This window comes from Rhinolophus sinicus, linkage group LG11, assembly GCF_036562045.2.
Source record: "Rhinolophus sinicus isolate RSC01 linkage group LG11, ASM3656204v1, whole genome shotgun sequence".
In the NCBI taxonomy this organism is placed as follows: Eukaryota; Metazoa; Chordata; class Mammalia; order Chiroptera; family Rhinolophidae; genus Rhinolophus; species Rhinolophus sinicus.
In genome coordinates, this window is record NC_133760.1 from 4521143 (window position 1) to 4539751 (window position 18609).

Consider the following 18609-nt stretch of genomic DNA (forward strand, 5'->3'; position numbering starts at 1 on the left):
GCCACCTGGAGGCGGCGTCCTGAACTGCGGCACAGGCAGCTGTGGGAAGGAACCGGGAGAGGAAAATGTGACTTTGCTAGAAGACGGGGATGCTGTCCCAGACTGGCCCACGATGGCAGCACCGGACTGTAGTGCTTCAAGAAGAAATGAGTGGCTGAGCATGTCAAATGCTGCTGAGAGGTGGCGTCCACATAAAATGAGGACAGAAATTGTCTGTGCGTGTTAGCCGTTTGAGACTTTGGTGACCTTGACAAGAACAGTTTGAGTGACATGGGAATGAAGGCAAGATTGGACTGTTGGGTAGTATGCACAACCAATAAAGGAGGACTGGCCCTTGAAGTTTTCCTGTGAAGAGAAGAGAGAACCCTCAGAGTTTTGGGAAAAGGGGAGCAGGGGGCTGATGGTCTTAAGACCACCCCCAGGAACCTCTCGACAGCTGCTGCCAGAAGCGGAAGCGTGATTCTACAGGCAGGGTCACTGAAAGGTCGCCTGACCTCACTTTCCACCTCTCCCTGTCAATGTGGTTAGACCTGCCAAGGTCCTCGTCTGGTACCGGAGGCCTCCTCGGCCCCACACCTGAGGGATCAGCTCTGAGGTTTGAAGGGACATCTACCCCTGAGGGTGGCCCACACCCTGAGGTGGGGTTCTGAGGCTTGCAAGTCAGCCTGGAGGAGCCAGGGGGCCACAGATTGACATATTTCGCCCCAGGCTGGCAGAGGGTCCTTTCTCCCTTCTCCAGCTGAAGGGGCAGCATTGAATAGTGGTGTGGAGAACCCACCGAAGGACCAAGAGGTTGCCATTCTCCTGGTTCTTGCCCCAGGTAGTCCCATAGACGCATGGAAATGCTCGAAGGCAGAGGTGGGGCTGGGCTTAAGCTGGGGAGGCGGGGTGGGGGACTCCAGTCTCAGTTCCTTCAGGACAGGCCCCAGCAGGACCAGGCATCCTTCCCTCCCTCTCACTTCTCCCTGGACAGTCTGCTCCTCCATGAGCTCCCCTGGGAGAAAGGAACCTGTCTGTCCCCAAGAAAGCCCAGGTTGGGCAGTGGGTACCAAGGATCAGAGTGGAGAGGAAGGCAGATGTTAGGAACTGAATTATGTCTCACCTGCAATTCGTATGCGGAAGTCTTGATTCCCAGTACCTAAGAATGTGACTGTATTTGGAGATAGGGCCTTTGAGGAGGTAACTCAGTTAAAGTAAGGTCATAGGGTGGGTCCAAATGTAATAGGACTGGGGTCCTTAGAAGAAGGGGAGATTAGGACACAGACGCACACAGAGGGAGGACCATGTGAGGACACCGGGAGAAGACAGACATCAGCAAGCCTCGTAAGGAACCAACCCTGCTGACACCATGATATTGGACTTCCACCCCCCGGAGCTGTGAGGATATAAATTTCTATTGTTTAAGCTGCCCAGTCTGTGGCAGTCCAAGCAAACGAGTACAGTGGAGGTAAGAGTAAGGGCAGGCACAGATACATGTCACTTCCTCCAGGTCACCTTCGCCTGACTTCCCTTCACCATGAAAAAGTGACCCTTCCATCCGCAGGCCCATTAATGGGGATGAGGGGTAGGGGTGGCAATGATGAACGTGTCAGTGCTTTTCTGTTTCTAAGTATCTTCATTTACCAAACTGGGTCCCCTTGAGGTCAGACACTGTGTCTGATGTCTCTGTGTGTCCCCCGTACAGCACAGCGCCTGCCACACACGAGGTCCCAGGGCAGGAGGTTCAATGGACTAGCAGTCCTTTTGTGACCAAAACACAGTCATTTCAAGAAGACAGGATGGGTGAGGGGGACAACATCTGAGGAAGTTTATCTCACTCCCTCCTCATTCCTCATTCCCTTTATGTCGCTGCAACTCCCACCAGCAGCATCACCTCTGGGTGCAGATGTTCTTATCCCGACAGGTGTTACAAGGAAGTGTGTCCGATTGCATGACAGAAGAACAAGCAATGGGCAAGCAGACTCAGGTCTTGGGGGTGGGTGCTCCTGGAGGACCAGGGTCAGTGAGCCCACCAGGGAAGATGATGGGGGTGGGCCTGAGGTCAGCCTATCGTTGCTAGATTTAGCAAATAAAAATGGAAGGCACCATTTCAGATAGAATTTCAGATAGAAACAACATATCATTTTAGTATAAGTATGTCCTATGCAATATTTGTGACATACTTATACCGAAAAAAATGATTCATTGTTTATCTGAAAGTCAGCTTTACTGGGCATCCTGCATTTTATCTGGCAAGGCCAGCCCTGCTCCTGCCCCCCGCCCCCCAGAAACCCATCGTCAGTTGCACTCACTTCCATCTCCAGGGGCGCCTGGAGGAAGGGCTCACTGTGGACTTTCACTTCTGCTTCTGCAATGACCCGGGGCCTGGCAGGGCAGCCCCCACCTTCCACCCACCCCCAGCCAGGCACCAGGGCTAGACACATATCTTCCACTCCCTCCCCCAGAGGTGACTCAGGAAGGACTAGGTCAGCGAGCCCAACACCAGGCAGGGCCCCCAAGAAAAGACTGAGTCCAAGTGGGTGAAGTAGGGGTGGGGAGTGGGGAGAAAGGGAGATTCCCGTGGGTCTCAGCCCAGAAGCTCATTTCACGCATCAGCTCCCCAGGCTCAGCTTCCGCCTGCCCCGGCTTCCCCTTCTGACCCTGCCCAGTGCCAGTCACAGGGTCTGGGGAATGAGCCTGTCTTGGTCCAATTTCTCCTGTGCAGAGATGGTCCTGATGCTGCTCTTTGCCGTGCTGAGGGGCGGTGAGTTGCTGAGGGCCAGAGGGGCCTGGGTGGGGGCCGGGGCTGAGGTTGCAGCTTGAGCCTTTGTTCTCCCGCAGGGTCTTCAGTTCCAAACCCAGAATTCTTGCTGAACGTGCAGAGGACGGTGACAGTGCAGGAGGGCTTGTGTGTGCTCGTGCCCTGCAACCTCTCCTACCCAAGCAAAAACTGGACTGAAGATACCCCAGCTTACGGCTACTGGTTCCAAAGGCACGTCAAGCTGACCACTGATCCTCCAGTGGCCACAAACAACCAGTCTCAAAAGGTGCAAAAGAAAACCCAGGGCCGATTCCAACTCGTGGGCAGTCCCCAGGACAAGAGCTGCTCCCTGCTGATCAGAGACGCACAGAAGGAAGACACGGCAGAGTATTTCTTTCGGGTCGAGAGAGGCTCTTACGTGCGATATAATTTCATGAACTATATGTTCTTTCTGAAAGTGACAGGTAGAGAACTGGCTCGAGGTGGATTGGGGTGGGACCTCCCTTGCTTCTCATACTGGTAGGGGCTGTGGGGAATGGATCCGGGGATACCCCCTGCAGTATCCCATCTGAGAACTCGGATTGTGTCCTCTCTTCGTCCAGCCCTGACACGGAAGCCAGATGTCTACATCCCAGAGATGCTGGAGCCTGGGCGTCAGGTAACAGTCATCTGTGTGTTTGACTCAGACTTTGAGCAATGTCCAGCCCCTACTTTCTCCTGGATGGGGGCTGCCCTCTCCTCTCAAGAAACCAGACCGACAGGGTCCCATGTGTCCATGCTCACCCTCACGCCAAGACCCCAGGACCACGGCACCAACCTCACCTGTAGAGTGGACTTCTCCAACAAGGGCATGAGCACTGAAAACACTGTCCGCCTTAATGTGGCCTGTGAGTTGGTGTGAGAGTTCCGGTGATCAACACCCCCAGTGGGTGCGGGGGGACAGGTGGCCGGTGCTGGGTGCCCTGGGTGGGGTGTCAGCGGAGAAGGTGTGGAGGTGGGAGGGGAGGTGGCTGTCATCTGATCCTCCCTCTGGTCCTCCCTCCTAAGCATGCCTTTGTCATTCCTTTGTCACCTGTCTTTCCTGAGGATAGTCACACTTTCTGTTCCCTGAGGGGGTTCTCTCTGGCTGTGGGGAACCAAACGTTCCTTCCCTCTTCGAGCTCACAATCTTTTTGCAGTTCCTCCCAAAGACCTGTTTATCAGCACTTCCCCAGCCAAAGGATCAGGTACCACAGGCGTGTGGGGCAGGGTGGGGCTGTGCCAGTCCCCTTTCATGGAGGAAAACCTGTCAGGAGGCTGGGGAAACGTCATTTGTCCCTTCAGCCCTTTCTCTGTCTCTCTCTGTGCCTCCTGCTCTGCAGCCCTGGAGCCCCAGGGAGACAGCCTGTATCTGCAAGCCCAGGAAGGCCAGTTCCTGCGGCTGCTCTGTGCTGCTGACAGCAGGCCCCCTGCCACCCTGAGTTGGGCCCTGGAGGACAGAGTCCTCTCTTGGTCCCGCTCCTCAGGGTCCAGAGGCCTGGAGCTGGAGCTGCCCAGGGTGAAGCCTGCTGACGCGGGACACTACACCTGCAGAGCCGAGAACAGGCTTGGCTTCCAAAACCGCACCCTGAACCTCTCTGTGCAGTGTGAGTGTGGCCAGCAGGGCCCCATTTCTGGGAGGAGAGAGGGTGAGGGGGCAGGGGCTGGGGGCAGGATCCTAGAGCTCAAAGGGACCTGGAACCCTCCCCCCCCAGGTTTAAGGGACTAAGGATTCTGATTCCAATTCTGATGTAGGTATTCTTCTTTCCATCACCAAGCAATTCTCTGGCGCCAGCTGGGTGTCCTACAATTCAACTCAATTCTGACACTATCGCCCCAGAGATAGAATCAGATCCCACAGGTTAAGGGCTCACCCTCACAAGACTGGCCCCACTTCAGACACCAATCTCAAGTCCAAGTTGTCACCTGTGCTTCTGACTATAAATCAGAGGCTACAGATGGGAGGTTCCATGACCCTCTCCTTAGGTTCAACTAATTAGCTAGATAGAGCAGCTCACAGAACTCAGGTAAATGGTTTACTTACTAGATTACCAATTGGTTGCAAAAGAATTCAGGAGCAGCCAAATGGAAGCGATTCGTGGGGCCAGGTATGGAAGAATGTGGAGCTTCCATGCCCTCTCCAGGGGTACCTTCTCCATGAATTTGCAACCCAGAAGCTCTCCACCCCATCTTTGGGGTTTTATGGAGGCTTCATTACAGAGGCGTGATTGATTAAATCCTCGGCTGTTGGTGACTGAACACCCTCCCCAGCTCCTTCCCCTTTGGGAGGTCAGGGGCTGGGGCTGGGGCTGGGATTCCCAACCCTCCAATTGGATGGTTGGTTCCCCTGGCAACAATCCCACCCTTAGGTGCTTTCCAAAAGTCACCTCAATAACATAAACTCAAATGTGGTAAAAAAGGGGTTTGTTATTAATATCAAACCTTTATCGCTCTCATCACTTAGAAATTTCCAACAGTTTTAGAAGCTCTGTGCCTGCAACTGGCACAGTAAACACAGGGACCTACCCTTCTTAGCCATCTATTCCCTTGGGTAGTTTGTGTCACTCAGTGGTGGATCACACTCAGCAGGTGATTCCGTCCTCCTCCCCCGCCTGCCGCTGTCTCCAGGGACCCTTTGCCCAGAGTGAAGCCTCTTGCCCAGCTACAGCTGGTGCCCTGTCTCTGTTTCAGATGCCCCAGAGAACCTGAGAGTGACGGTCTCCCAAGCGAACGGGACAGGTAGGAAGGGGGGCAGAAGAGCCAGGGCCTCTCAGTGCCCAAATTGGGGGCCTAGGTGTCGGAAAGGTCAGCATTCAACAGGGTCCCTGTGCCCTCAGCTGTGCCTCTGTCCTGCCTCTTCCCTCCCCTAGTCCTGGAAAACCTCAGGAATGGCACATCCCTCCCAGTCCTGGAGGGCCAAAGCCTGCGTCTGCTCTGTGTCACTCACAGCAATCCCCCAGCCTTGCTGAGCTGGGCCCGGGGGGGACAGACTCTGCACCCTTCCCAGCCCTCAGACCCTGGGGTCCTGGAGCTGCCTCAGATACAAATGGAGCACGAAGGAGAATTCATCTGCCATGCTCAGAACCTGCTGGGCTCCCAGTATGTCTCTCTGAGCCTCTCTGTGCACTGTAAGTGGGGGATGGGAGACCCCCCGTAGGCAGGACACATGGGTGCTGGGGAGGGGAGAGACACCGCTGACCCTTCTCCTCCCTCCCCACAGACCCCCCACAGCTGCTGGGACCCTCCTGCTCCTGGGAGGAGGAGGGTCTGCACTGCAGCTGCTCCTCCAGAGCCCAGCCGGCCCCCTCCGTGCGCTGGCAGCTGGGAGAGAGGCTGCTGGAGGGGAACCTCAGCAATGCCTCCTTCAAGGTCTCCTTCAGCTCAGAGGGTCCCTGGGCCAACAGCTCCCTGAGCCTCAGCGAAGGGCTCAGCTCCAGCCTCAGGCTCAGCTGCAAGGCTGAGAATGTCCATGGGACCCAGAGTGTCACTGTCCTGCAGCTGCCAGGTCAGGGGGCCTGTTGGATGCCCCCTGGAGGCAGAGGCTGAGGGGGGCAGGGGCAGGGTCCTGTGGTTGGAGCAGGAGCTGGAGTTGGGGACATGGCGCTTGTGGCTGGGGGTGCAGAGGGGAACATACAAATTGGAAGGCCTGACACCTGGGCCTAGGGTGCAGCTGGGTTTTAAAGAAATAGACCAAAAGGGATTGTAGGTAAGACGTCTGGAATCTGGAATGGGGGGAGCTGGAAGCCTGCATGCCTGGTGGCAGGTGGGCGGGAGGACCCAGGTTGATGGGAGAGGCTCAGAGGCGTCTGACCATCCCTCGTGCAGACAAAAAGGGACTCATCTCAGAAGGATTCTCCAACGGAATAGCCCTGGGCACTGGCGTCACCACCCTCCTCTTCTTCCTCTGCCTTTGCCTCATGCGAGTTCTGTGAGTGAGGAGCAGGAGAGGGGGATGTGGGGTCTGGGGACTGGGAGGTGTCAGGGCACACACAGAGGCAGGGCGTTTCCTCAGCGTGAAGACTCTGAGGAAGAAACAGACCCAGGCGGAGACTCTGACCCAGGCAGAGACTGCGACCCAGGCGGAGACGCGGAGGCCCAGGATCACGAGGAGGAGCACGATCCTGGATTACGTCAACGTGGTCCCTAACATCGGTGCCCTGGTGGGTGGCTGAAGGGGCGGCCTCTTCTTTCTCTCTGTGACTCCTGAACTCGCTCCTCCCCAGCCCTGCTCCCACCCTTTGCCTGAGGGAAAGCACGCGTGTTGGATTCTAATCATGATTCTCCTGGCACCTACTATCTATGAGGCCTTGACCAAATCACTCTGTTTTTCCATTTCCTCCTCCCTTTGCTTTGAGAGCTGGTTTGCGGAGTACAACACTTGCCCTTGCTCAATATGTAGCAGCTATTCCATTATTGCCACCACCGATGACATTATTCATTATAATTAATGATGTAACAATCATTAATATCACTGAGAGGCAGTATGATCTAGTGATGAAGAGCAGGGCTGCCTGGGTTCAATCTTGCTTCCATCGCTGTGTGTTCTTGGGCAAGTCACTAAACGTCTCTGTGCCTCAATTTCTTGAACTATAATATGGGGAAAATAGTAGTACCTGCCACCTAGGATCTCTCCAGGTATTTGATATGCTCAAATTGTACCTAGAAAACATTTATAATCGCACCTGGCACATAGTAAGTGTCAGAAATGCTGGATATTTTCCAGAAGAGACCCTCTATACCCTGATGACTCTGAAATTTACATCTCCCAGATTCACCCCTGAACTCTAGAGTCACCCGTGAACCCTAGACTCATATCCAGCTGTCTAGGCAGCATCTCTATGTCTAACCAGCTGCTCCAAAAGCAAACTTATGAGTCACTCCAGCCCTTCTCTGTCTCCTCTATCCTCCCATCTCAGCAAATAGCACCACGTTTGCCCCTGCTCAAGCCTAAAGCCTCAGACTCATCTTCCATGCCTCTCTTCTCCATCACCCCACAATCAATCCATCAGCAAATGCCCTTCAAAATACATTCAAACCACTCGTCTCCCCACCTCCCTAGTCTGGTTACCAACATCTCTCCCCTGGAGACCACTGCTGCCTTCTGTAGGCCATCTCTGCTCCCCACACCCCAGCCTATTTCTCTGTACATGATATCTATTTAAAACCCAAATAGGTCCATCAACCCTCTTGAACACAACCAAAGGAACAATGGATTGATACAGGCAACCAGTTAAATAGAGCTTAGGGACAACAAAAATGAAAAAAGCCAATCGCCAATGGTCACATACGCATGATTCCATGTATATAACTCTCCAAATGATAAAATTGTAGAAATGGAGAACAGATTAGTAGCTGCCCAGAGTTGGTGCTGGGAGGGTGGTGAGAGGGAGGTCTTTGTGGTGTTGGAGGAGCTCTGCATCTTGCTGTGTTGGTGGTCACAGGCTACCTGTGCTAGTCCTAGAGTGGCCGTGGCCGAGAGTTGCAGATTGAGTGGCTTAAACAACAGATACTTGTTTATTGTTTCTGCCCCAAGATGGAATAGAAGCTCAGCAAGAACAGAGACTTCGTTTTACTCCCTGATGTAACCCCAGTTCCTTCATCTGTGCCTGGCACGTGGTAGGCACTCAAGGATTGAATGAATGAATGAATGAATGAATGAATGAATGTCATTTTTCCCTTAGGCTCGGAATCGGAAGGCCCAACCGAGCAATCCTTCCCGGACCCCTCCTGCAGATGCTGACTCTCCACAGTCTAAGAACAGCCAGGAGCTACGCTGTGTTTCCCACAGTGGGCCAGGACCCAAAGCGCCCCAACAAGCCCCAAAATCAGGGGACAATGAGGAGGAGCTCCATTATGCTGCCCTCAACTTCCCAGGCCGCAGACCACGGGAGACCCAGGAGTCCGAGGACACTGGCTCAGAATACGCAGAAATCAGATTCCACTGAGGGTCCACAGGCTGTGGGACAGGGATCCAGGCGAGGGAGGAAGGCAGGGCCATTGAGAGGACGAGGAAGAGGGCAAAGTCACTCTCTCTCTTTTTTTTTCACTCCTCAAAGGATGGGTCATCCCATCCCATACCTGGCATTCGAACTGCCTGACAAATCTCCAGAGTGACCTCTGAATACACAAGGGTAAGCTTTCCCTTTGAAATACTCAGCACCTCCCTAGCTGATAACGCACAGTCTCATGTTTCTCAACAGTGGGAGGGTCTTTAAAGACGTTCAACAACCATCTGTGTGAGGTCAGCAAGCTAACCTCGCAGGTCAAACCTGGCCCTACGCCTATTTTCATTCCACATGTCAGCCAAGAATTTTTTTTGTTTTTTACATTTTAAATGGTTGGGGAGAAAAAAATCAAGAAAAGAAGAATGTTTTGTGATGAATGGAAATATGAAATTTAAATGTTGATGTTCATTAATAAAGTTTTATTGGAGCCCAGACACACCCATTCTTTTATGTATCACTGTCTATGGCAAGTTTCATGTGGAGTTGAATTGCTAGCCTGAAAAGCCTAAGATACATAGTGTTTGCTTTACAGGAAAAGTTTATAGATCTAGTCTAAAGTAAACTCACCTATTTCTTTTCACAGAAGAGGAAACAGAAGCAGAGGTTCCGAAAGGGGCCAAAAGTAGCCAAGACCTACGTGACAGTCTGTGGGACTAGATGGAAGGTTCCCAGGGTGAGGATATGAGGCACAAAGAAGTTGGGGGTGAATGCATTGTCCACCCCCAATCTAGGGAAGAGCAAAGACTTGAGGGCACGGGAACAGGAACACTGGCGAAATGGAATGAAGAGCAAACTGGCAACATGTTCTGATACAACCAGCTGGTGAACAGAGGAAAAGAGTCTGTTTCACACAGCAAAGCATGTCTTTTCTCTTTGTGCTTCCCCAGAGCTCACAGTTCTAATTGTTTCATGAACAGTCCCCCTGGGGCATGGTCGTTAGTTGTCAGGCAGAAAACTGGGGATTCAGAAAAGATGTTGGTCTTTGCATTTTTTTAAAGTGATAAATTACACAGTTGGAAGACAGGAAGAGCTTAAAAAAAGTATGAATAAAGCAGAAGAGGTTATAAGTAAAGCTGAACAAAATATGGGTAAAAGCAGGTCAAATAGGATTGTCTCAGATCACAAACTGTACATACGAGGTTGGACAATTAAGTTCACGAACTTGTTTGCAATGATGTTGCTAACCTTTTTTGATATCAGAGGGATTATTCATTATGAATTTATACTAAGTGGACAAACAGTTAACTACGTTTACTATTTGGAAGTGCTGAAAAGGCTGCGTGAAAAAGTTGGATGACCTGAACTTTCACCAACAATTCATGGCTCTTGCATCACAACAATGCACCAGCTCACACAGCACTGTGAGGGAGTTTTTAGCCAGTAAACAAATAACTGTATTGGAACACCCTCCCTACTCACCTGATCTTGTCCCCAGTGACTTCTTTCTTTACCCAAAGATCAAGGAAATATTGAAAGGAAGACATTTTGATGACATTCAGGACATCAAGGGTAATATAATGACAGCTCTGATGGCCATTCCAGAAGATGAGTTCCAAAATTGCTTTGGAGGGTGGACTAGGTGCTGGCATCAGTGCATAGCTTCCCAAGGGGAGTATTTCAAAGGTGACTGTAGTGATATTCAGCAATGAGGTATGTAGCACTTGTTCTAGGAGTTTACGAACTTAATTGTCAGACCTCATAAGTGGCAGTGTAATTATGAGGGAGGGAAGGGGAGGAAGGAAATTCATATTTTTAAGCACCTCCTAGGTATTACATTGTGAGTAAGTTATTTATAGCTGTCTCTTCGTCCTTCCCCAGAGTTCATAGTTCTAATTGAGCTCTGTGGTGTAGTTCCTGTTGTGCATGATAAAGAGCATCTTCGTGGTGTATGATAAGGAATATCTTCATGGTGAAGATACCTGAGATTCATAGAGGTGAATTTACTTACATGAAGGCACCAGGAGAGATGGGCAGTCAGGAATCTCAACTGGCTGGCTGACTCTAATAAAACCACAGCTTTCCTGTACTTCGCAATTCTTCCTGAAGAGAGCGCTCGTGAGTGAAAAAGACTCAGAGCCCTGGGCATTTGGTGTGGCTTGTGGAGAGACTGAGACCTAAAGGATCTAGCTTATAGTCCACAGGATCAAGATGAGAGGGGGTTGGGGGGATGGGCGAAAGGTGAAGGAATTAAGAAGCACAAATTGCCAGTTATACAGTGACAGGGATGTAAAGTACAGCATAGGGAATATAGTCAATAATATTGCAATAACTATGTGTGGTGTCAGATAGTACTAGACTTATCCAGATGACCACTTTGTAAGGTATATAAATGTCTAATCACTACGTTATACACCTGAAACTAATATAATTGTATGTCAATTGTAATTGGAACGTAATTTTTTTAAAAAGATGTTATTTAATTGGGAACAATTGACATCTTTATAAAATCCTGTCAATATTTTACATGGTATTTTCTCTTATTTGTGTCCTTTAAAATTATTTTTCTCTATAATGTTTTGTAATCTTCCATGTAAAACACATGCATATTTTTGTTAGATTTCTTTCTAGGTATTTGATATTTTTTGGTTCTATTAAAAATGGTGTATTTCTTTTGATTTCATTTTGTTGTTGATTCTGGTATATAGGAATACACTTGAATTTTGCACATTAACCTCGTATCGATCAACCTTGTGAAATTTGCCTCTTTAAATAATTCAGCTGTAAATTATTTGGGATTTTCTATGTAAAAAAACATATCACTTGATAATAAACATTTCTTTTGCCAAAGGGGAAATAAATAACAATAATTTAAGAGATGCTAAAGAGCAGGGCAAGATTTAGAAGGGAAGGCATATAAATTCAAAAGGTGACAACTTAGACTGAGAGGAAAAAGCTATGAACAAACAAGTTAACGTTTTCTAAGCACAAGCAGAGGTGTGTGGCCGATGTCCTGAGCGAGAGAAAAACAGAGGATGCTCAGAGATAATACCCACTTCAGCTAAACCCTCTCAACTTCCAGAGCTATTTATCTGTGGAAATGTCTGTAACACTAACATATATTGAGCACTTACTACAGGCGCTGTTGCTTAATGCTTCTATTATCCCACCTGATAACTCACAAAATGTGAAGGGAATTTTTGACCAAAGACCAGGGAAGTCTCCCTTCTTCTGGCCAGGAGTTTGACGTTGCAGTTACCGGGTAGTTGATGATACAGTAAGGAGGCCCACTCTGACATGTTTTGCTTCCAAATGTGCCAGCACATCCAGGTATTGAATAAAATAAAAAACTGAAATTGGCTTCAAGGACTGAAGTTGGCCTCCAGAAGCAGGGGTACACGGTAATAGAATTATAGACTCACGGATGTGGTCTCTCAGTGCTTCCACCCCCTTTTATGGATGAGGGACAGGGTCTTGCCTAGGTCACACCATGAAATAGCAGAAGTGAAATCCAAAACCCAGACAGGTCCTAAAATAGATGAGCACTGCAGGACATGAATTCCTTTTCATAAACTTAGAGCGGGGAAGATACGAGAGGGACCTCTGTTTTTCTCCCTCAAACCCCAAATCCTGCCATGAGAGCAATCCTTCCAAGTTTGTTTGACCTGGGAAACTGCAAGATTACAAGGTTCTGTTGCTAGGGCAACAGGTTTGACCAGGGGTTGGGAACTTTGAAATGTGTGTGTTAAGGTCCTGACTTCTGCAATCATGACTTGGGATCGGAGGGGGTGGTGGGGATGATGTTGTTATCCAGTACTCTTGGGGAAAGGCAATGTTGTGTAGATGAAAAACATTAATTAGTTAAAGAAAACCAAAACTCTACCTGGAGTCAGAAGACCCAGCTTGGACTTGCTGCATTGCCAAATATCCTCTGTAATTAGTTAATCAGAGACTGTCAACTCCAGGAAATATAAATATTTCTAATCACTTACTCAGTTGTGTTCTGTTAAAACTTTTTCTCAGCCCTTAACAGTGTCTCGGACATTCCGTAACTTTCTAGTCAGCTCTGATGATTAGAACTCAGCCTGGTCTTAAATCTTCACCTCAGACTTGGTTTAAGGTGCCATTGACTCCCCTCTCCATCCAGCAGAGGTTTAAGCTGACACCGGACTCCTTGGAGAAGACAGGGATACCAGTTGTCCCTCACACACCTCTTCTCTATTTCCACTTCAAGTTTCCCAACATATTGGAGGGACAGGTATGGCGACAAGTGACTCGTGATCTAACTGGCTGCAGCTATGGCCTCTTGTTGGCTGAAGCAGCTTCTCTGGCTAACCCTGCTGGCCCTCTGTGTGGCAGGTGTCCAAACACTGGCTCTCTCATGGAGCAAAGTGTGAGGATTTGGGTGTGCCCAGGGACTTTCTGGACTCCTCTGTTTCTTGACATGAGGGTTCTCCCCCCCCCCCCCCGCCCCACACTGTAAGGGACGAAAACCCTCCTGTGTGCTCCTCCTTTACTCTCACACCACCATACTCCATGTCACTTCTTACCCCAAATGTGTGTGTTTTCCACACATCAATTCTTTGACACCAGCTGGGTGTCCTACAATTTACCGCAATTCTGACACTATCTACCTGGCGGTCAGTCATACAAGACTGCCCCTCCCCCAACTTCAGGCGCCAGTCACAAGTCACATGTGCTTCTGACCGATCAGCTATAGATTGGAGGTTCCAACCACCTCCTCCCTGGGTTCGATAATTTGCTAGAATGGCTAACAGAATTCAAGAAAACCCTTACTGACGTTTATTTGTTTATTATAAAAGGATATTATTCAGGAACAGCCAGATGGAAGCGATGCATAGGGCAAGGTATGGGGAAAGGGTGCAGAACTTCCATGCTCTCCCTAGATGCATCTCCCTCCCAACACATTCATGTGTTCACCAACCCAGACGCTCCCCAAACCCCGTATTTTGGGGATTTTTATGGAGGCCTCATCACATCATTAATTCCATTTCCAGCACCTCTCCCTTTCCAGAGGACAGAAAGGTCCAAGCTTCTAATCATGGCTTGGTCTTTTTGGTGACCAGCCCCCATCCAGAAGCTCACCCAGAGTCACCTCATTAGAACAAAAGACATTCTTATCACTCAGGAAATTCCAAGGGTTTCAGGAGCTCTGTGCCAGGAGTTTGAGGCAAAGACCAACATATATATATATATATATATATATATATATATATATATATATGTTTTCTATTATTTCACTGACACCTTCTCCAGTTCCACCACTAGCAGATGCCACATGGCCTCTCGCTGACCTCTTGGGTGAGATACCTTCTAGACGGCTGAGGCCCAGTTATCGCCTCGGTACCCACTTGACTCACACATCCTAACCATGCTGGACTGTGGGATTCGGGCTGCACTACCTCCATTCCCACTGCAGACACCAGCCACAAGCTCAGAGGTCCCAGGCCACCAGCACTTCTGACTATAAATTCAGGGGTTCCCATGACCTCATGTGCAGTAATTCACTACGACGACTCACAGAACTCAGGAAAGTGCTGTACATGTGATTACAGTTTTATTATAAAGGCTACATATCAGGACCAGCCAAAAGATGAGATGCATTGGGAGAAGTCAGGGAAGGTCCCAAATGCAACGCTGTGTCAAGATGCATTGCCTTCCCAGCAAGTGGATGTGTGTCACCAGCCAGGAAGCTCCCCCTGGCCTTGGTATCCAGCCTTATTAGCCTAAATTCAGGTGTGGTCCAAGGGTCCTACAGATAACAAAGACCTTCCTATCACTCAGAAAATTCCAAGGGTTTAGAGGCTCCCTCCCAGGAGCCAGGGACAAAGGCCAAATTCTTCATTACACAACAGGAGCCAACTTTGAGCTATCACTTTTTTACCCTACATACCAGGTATTCTGTGCCATCTCCTTTGCGATAGCTCTCAATCCTCTCTTCCCCAGAAGCCATCACCAGATGATCTACTTTCACAGGTGTATCTCCACCTAATGTCAGTTCAAAATTCCTTATTTTCCTCTAAGAGGCTCTAAGAGGATATAAAACCTAAGAAACAACATTGCCAGAGCAGCTAAGAAAGGCCGTACATTTGGCTACATGACTTTGAGTAAATTATTAGTTTCCTCATCTGTAACATGAGAATAATACCTATTAGGGCTGTTGTGAGGATTGAATTAGATAAAAGTACGTATTTGGAATAGAGTCTAGAAATAAGGGGTGGTGAAAAAGCAGAACTTCTGGGTCAAAGTCTAAAGGTGACCCCTGGGCCTTGAAAGGGCTGGGCGGGGAGCAGTGAGGTGGGAGATTCCTCCAAGGAAGGGAGGCAAGGATGACCTCCTGGACCTGGGGGCTTGGAGGGTGGAAGGAGGAAATAAGGGCAGGTAGGGGTGGCAGTGAGAGGCGCTCCCAAGACCGGAAGGCCCTGTGCCTAACCTGCATTCAGAAGGGCCTCCAAGTGGAAGGCTTGGATGAGTGGTTACGGCTCAAGGGAGAGAGCAGGGCCCCCAGAGTCTCCAGGACGGGGACTTAAGAAAATACGTGAGCCCCGTGGGTCGAATCTTTGGACTTGGACGGTCTGAGGCCTTGGGGCGGGGGGGATGGGACGAGGGAAGGGGAGACGGGGGGATGGGGGGGACGGGGGGGGGAGCGGGCTGGGGAGCAGGGAAAGGAATGGTTTGGTCCTAAGGCGGGGACGGGGCAATGGGGCTCTCTAGTGGGCAAGAAGACCCCTAGGCGAGATTCCCCTCTCAGCCCAGGGCCTCTTGTCCTCTCCCAGCTTCGTTTGTATCTCTAGGTCTAGACTGTGTCTCCCCCAACGCGGCCGACTCGACCGACGCGGCCGACGCCACACTTGGCGCGCGCGGGCAAGTGACCCCAAGAGACGCCCAAACAAAAAAACGTCAGTTACAAACGGAAGATCATCCACCAATCAGAGCCGAGGACCATGTCTCGCGCTGCGCTACGTTCAAGGAGTAGGCGGGGCTCAGAGCAATCAATACCAGAGTATTCCCACGAATCGGAAGCTTCGCTTCCCCGACGCAGCAGTTGATTGGTCACTTTTCAGTATTTGCCTGTCAATTTTGGAAGCTGAGTATCAAAATCATTTCCTTAGAGACGAGCGTTCCGTCCACCGCCCTCCTGGCGTGGGAGAGACCCCTTAAAGGGCCAGGTAGGTGGTAAATGAGGAGGTCTGACCTTCATTGCAGAAACAGGAGAAACAATAACGGCACAAAACAAGGAGCATTCCCATCACGCTGGAATCGAGCAGTAAGCGCTATTTCGCGAAGAAACGGAGACTCAATAAGCCTCACCAGCTTGCGCTGGTAAATAGCGGAGCAGGGATTCGAACCCCCATTTTCCAAACCGTCCGGACATAAACTGGGACAGATAGACCCAGACTAAAAATCTGGGGACCCAGATCCTAATCACAGTCGCCAGGAAAGGCAAGCCTGCTTTCTTGATAAAAAAAACAATCTTTAGATTCCAGATACCTGGCCTTTGCTCACTGGGCCTCCGTCTCTTAGAAACACCTCCCTGACCTTACCCTCCACCCCTTTCCTTAGGGCACTCACTGCTTCTGTTCCTCCTTGTGTCCTGGGTCTGATTGAAGCAGGGCCCAGCTGGGCCCCCAGTACTCAGAATGCCTATGGGATGCCCTGTCCTGGTTCCAGCTCCTTATCTTAGACGATCACCTTGTAAATGCTTGCTTTTACAAACTCCATGGCTTAGCATTTTCCCCATGTTACTCCCCCACCGTTCCGGGATCGCTGGCACCACAAGAGATATAAGAGAAGGGGGCATCATGATAGGAGAACAGACCTCCAGGACTGTCTTGCAGCCTCTGGGAGAGTGCCCTGATTTTCTCTTAAATATCCCAGCAGGTCTGAGACTGTAAGGCAGTTTTCAGAGGTGTCTGGTGCTCTGATAATAAACGCTTATTCTATGACTCAACTCCTGTGTCAATCTATTGGCTGAGTGGCGCAGGCAGCACGAGCCCCGGACTCATTTAGGCCTCTGGTTACATGATAATGCTGGAATGCTACTGTCCATTTCTGTATCTGCCCCCCACCCCTCAAGACTGAGAGCCTTTGGAGGGCAGGTGCTGGTTCTGCATCATTTCAGTGTCACCAGCATCATCCAGCAAAGGGCCTGGATTCAAGAGAACTCAGAAAGTGAAAGCTAGTATCTGGGATTTCTCATCCTTAAAATGGGATGTTGTTGTGAACCTCTCAAAAGAAGATTCACGTTCCAAGGGACTGCTCAGGTGGAAAACTGCATCATTATTTCCCCATTACTCACCCCCAGAAGTCTTACAGCAAATCCTGATAGTTCTTCCTCCAAAATACAGTTGACCCTTGAACACTGTGGGTGTTAGGGTTTGGATCCCTGTGCAGATTTTCCCATGTATAATTTTTAACTCCCCCAAAACTTAACTAATAGCTTACTGTTGACCAGAAGCCTTTAGGAAAACACAAACAGTAGATTAACACATATTTCGTATGTTATATGTATTATATACTGTATTCTTACAATAAAGTAAGCTAGAGAAAAGAATGTTATTAAGAAAATCATAAGGAAGAGAAAAATGAATTTATAGTCTATGTATTTATCAGAAGAGAAAAATCTGCATATAAGTGGACCCTTGCAGTTCAAACTCATGTTGTTCAAGGGTCAACTATACATCTCAAATTCATTCCCATCCCTACTAATCCCACCTTCCTTGGGGTCACTACCACCCCTTGCCTGGACCATAGCAGCTTCCTCCCTGGGCTCCCATATGTCCACTCTTGCTTTCCACCACAATCCATTCTCCAAACTACAGACACAGTGCTCTTCGTAAAACATAAATCAAATTATGTCACATCTCTGCTTTCAAATGTTCAAAGTCATCTAAAAAAAAAAAAAAAAAAAAAGCATCCGAAGTCTCTATTGTAGCCTACAAGGTCCTCTGCAATCTGGCTTCTACTTGTATCTCCATTAAAAGGACAGACTCTGGAGCCAGGCTGCCCAGGGTTCAAATCCCCATTGTGCCCTAAGGCAGCAATTAACCTCTCTGAGGCACAATTTGATCCTGTTTGAAATGAGGATTAAATGAGTTAGAATTATTAATTGAAACAGGTCTCTGTTTTATAAAATAGCTGACTAGTTAATATTTCTCAAAAATATAAAGGTCGTGAAAAACAAGGAAAGACAGAAACTGCCCCAGACCAGAGAAGACAAAGGAGATGTGATGACTGAATGGTATTCTGCCTTGGATTCTGGAACAGAAGGAAAAAAAAAGGCATTAGTATAAAAATTGGTAAAATCCAAATAAAGTCTGGAGTTTAGTTAACAGTCATATTGGTGTCTTACTTGTGACAAAGGCTCCACGACAATGTAAGAAGATAACATTAAGGAAGCTGGGTGAGCAGTATATGGGAACTCTGTACTTAGCATCCTTGTAACTTTTCTGTAAATATAAAGAATTTGAAAATAAATAATTTATTTTTTTAAAAATACACCTATTCCTCTCTTCCTAGCTCATTCCTGCCCAGTCCCTCAAATGCTACACTAATTCTACTCTCAAACCTTTGCATTTGCTGTTCCCTCCACTGGAAATACTCAAGTCCGACGTTTTCTGGATCCTTCCATAACCATCTTAGCTAAGGTAGCTGCCCCAGTGCCTCTATATCCCCTAGCCCTGACTTCACATCTTCACAGCACTTACAGGAAATGTATTGTTTGTGTCTTATACGTCTCTTTCTGCCACATGTAAGTTCCATGGGAATAAGGTCTCTGTCTGTCTTGCCTTGAGCTACATCCCCAGTGCCCAGCCCAGCACAGGACAGGCACTGGTACGTATTTCTTAAATGAATGGATATAAGAATGACTACTGCTTCTTAATAAAA

General features: G+C 49.0%; 1 protein-coding gene and 1 long non-coding RNA gene across 5 annotated transcripts; both read left to right on the top strand.

Annotated features, from left to right (window-relative positions):
* The first annotated feature begins 2337 nt into the window (after window positions 1-2337).
* SIGLEC10 (sialic acid binding Ig like lectin 10) lies at window positions 2338-9195 on the top strand. Of its 4 annotated transcripts, none has more exons than XM_074315484.1 (12): window positions 2338-2515; window positions 2705-2743; window positions 2821-3204; window positions 3343-3627; window positions 3919-3966; window positions 4102-4365; window positions 5450-5497; window positions 5629-5886; window positions 5979-6263; window positions 6584-6686; window positions 6771-6918; window positions 8440-9195. In XM_074315484.1, the coding sequence occupies exons 1-12, from the start codon at window positions 2353-2355 to the stop codon at window positions 8701-8703; spliced, it is 2289 nt and encodes a 762-aa protein (XP_074171585.1). In that variant the 5' UTR covers window positions 2338-2352; the 3' UTR covers window positions 8704-9195. The 4 variants fall into 4 exon arrangements, with proteins under 4 accessions (XP_074171585.1, XP_074171589.1, XP_074171588.1 ...); XM_074315486.1 differs by having other exon boundaries at window positions 2389-2465; XM_074315488.1 differs by lacking the exon at window positions 5979-6263.
* A 5703-nt stretch (window positions 9196-14898) lies between these two features.
* LOC141567614 (uncharacterized) lies at window positions 14899-16672 on the top strand. Its single transcript, XR_012490417.1, has 2 exons — window positions 14899-15259; window positions 15516-16672. It is a non-coding gene; the product is annotated as an uncharacterized LOC141567614 (long non-coding RNA).
* The last annotated feature ends 1937 nt before the right edge of the window (window positions 16673-18609 follow it).

Excerpts from the sequence above, each read along its gene's own strand:
- SIGLEC10 (XM_074315484.1), top strand. The coding sequence starts at position 2,353 with ATGACCCGGGGCCTGGCAGGGCAGCCCCCACCTTCCACCCACCCCCAG. Across the intron at positions 2,516-2,704 it reads CAAGAAAAGACTGAGTCCAA|AGATGGTCCTGATGCTGCTC; the intron begins GTGGGTGAAGTA and ends TCTCCTGTGCAG. Across the intron at positions 5,498-5,628 it reads CTCCCAAGCGAACGGGACAG|TCCTGGAAAACCTCAGGAAT; the intron begins GTAGGAAGGGGG and ends TCCCTCCCCTAG.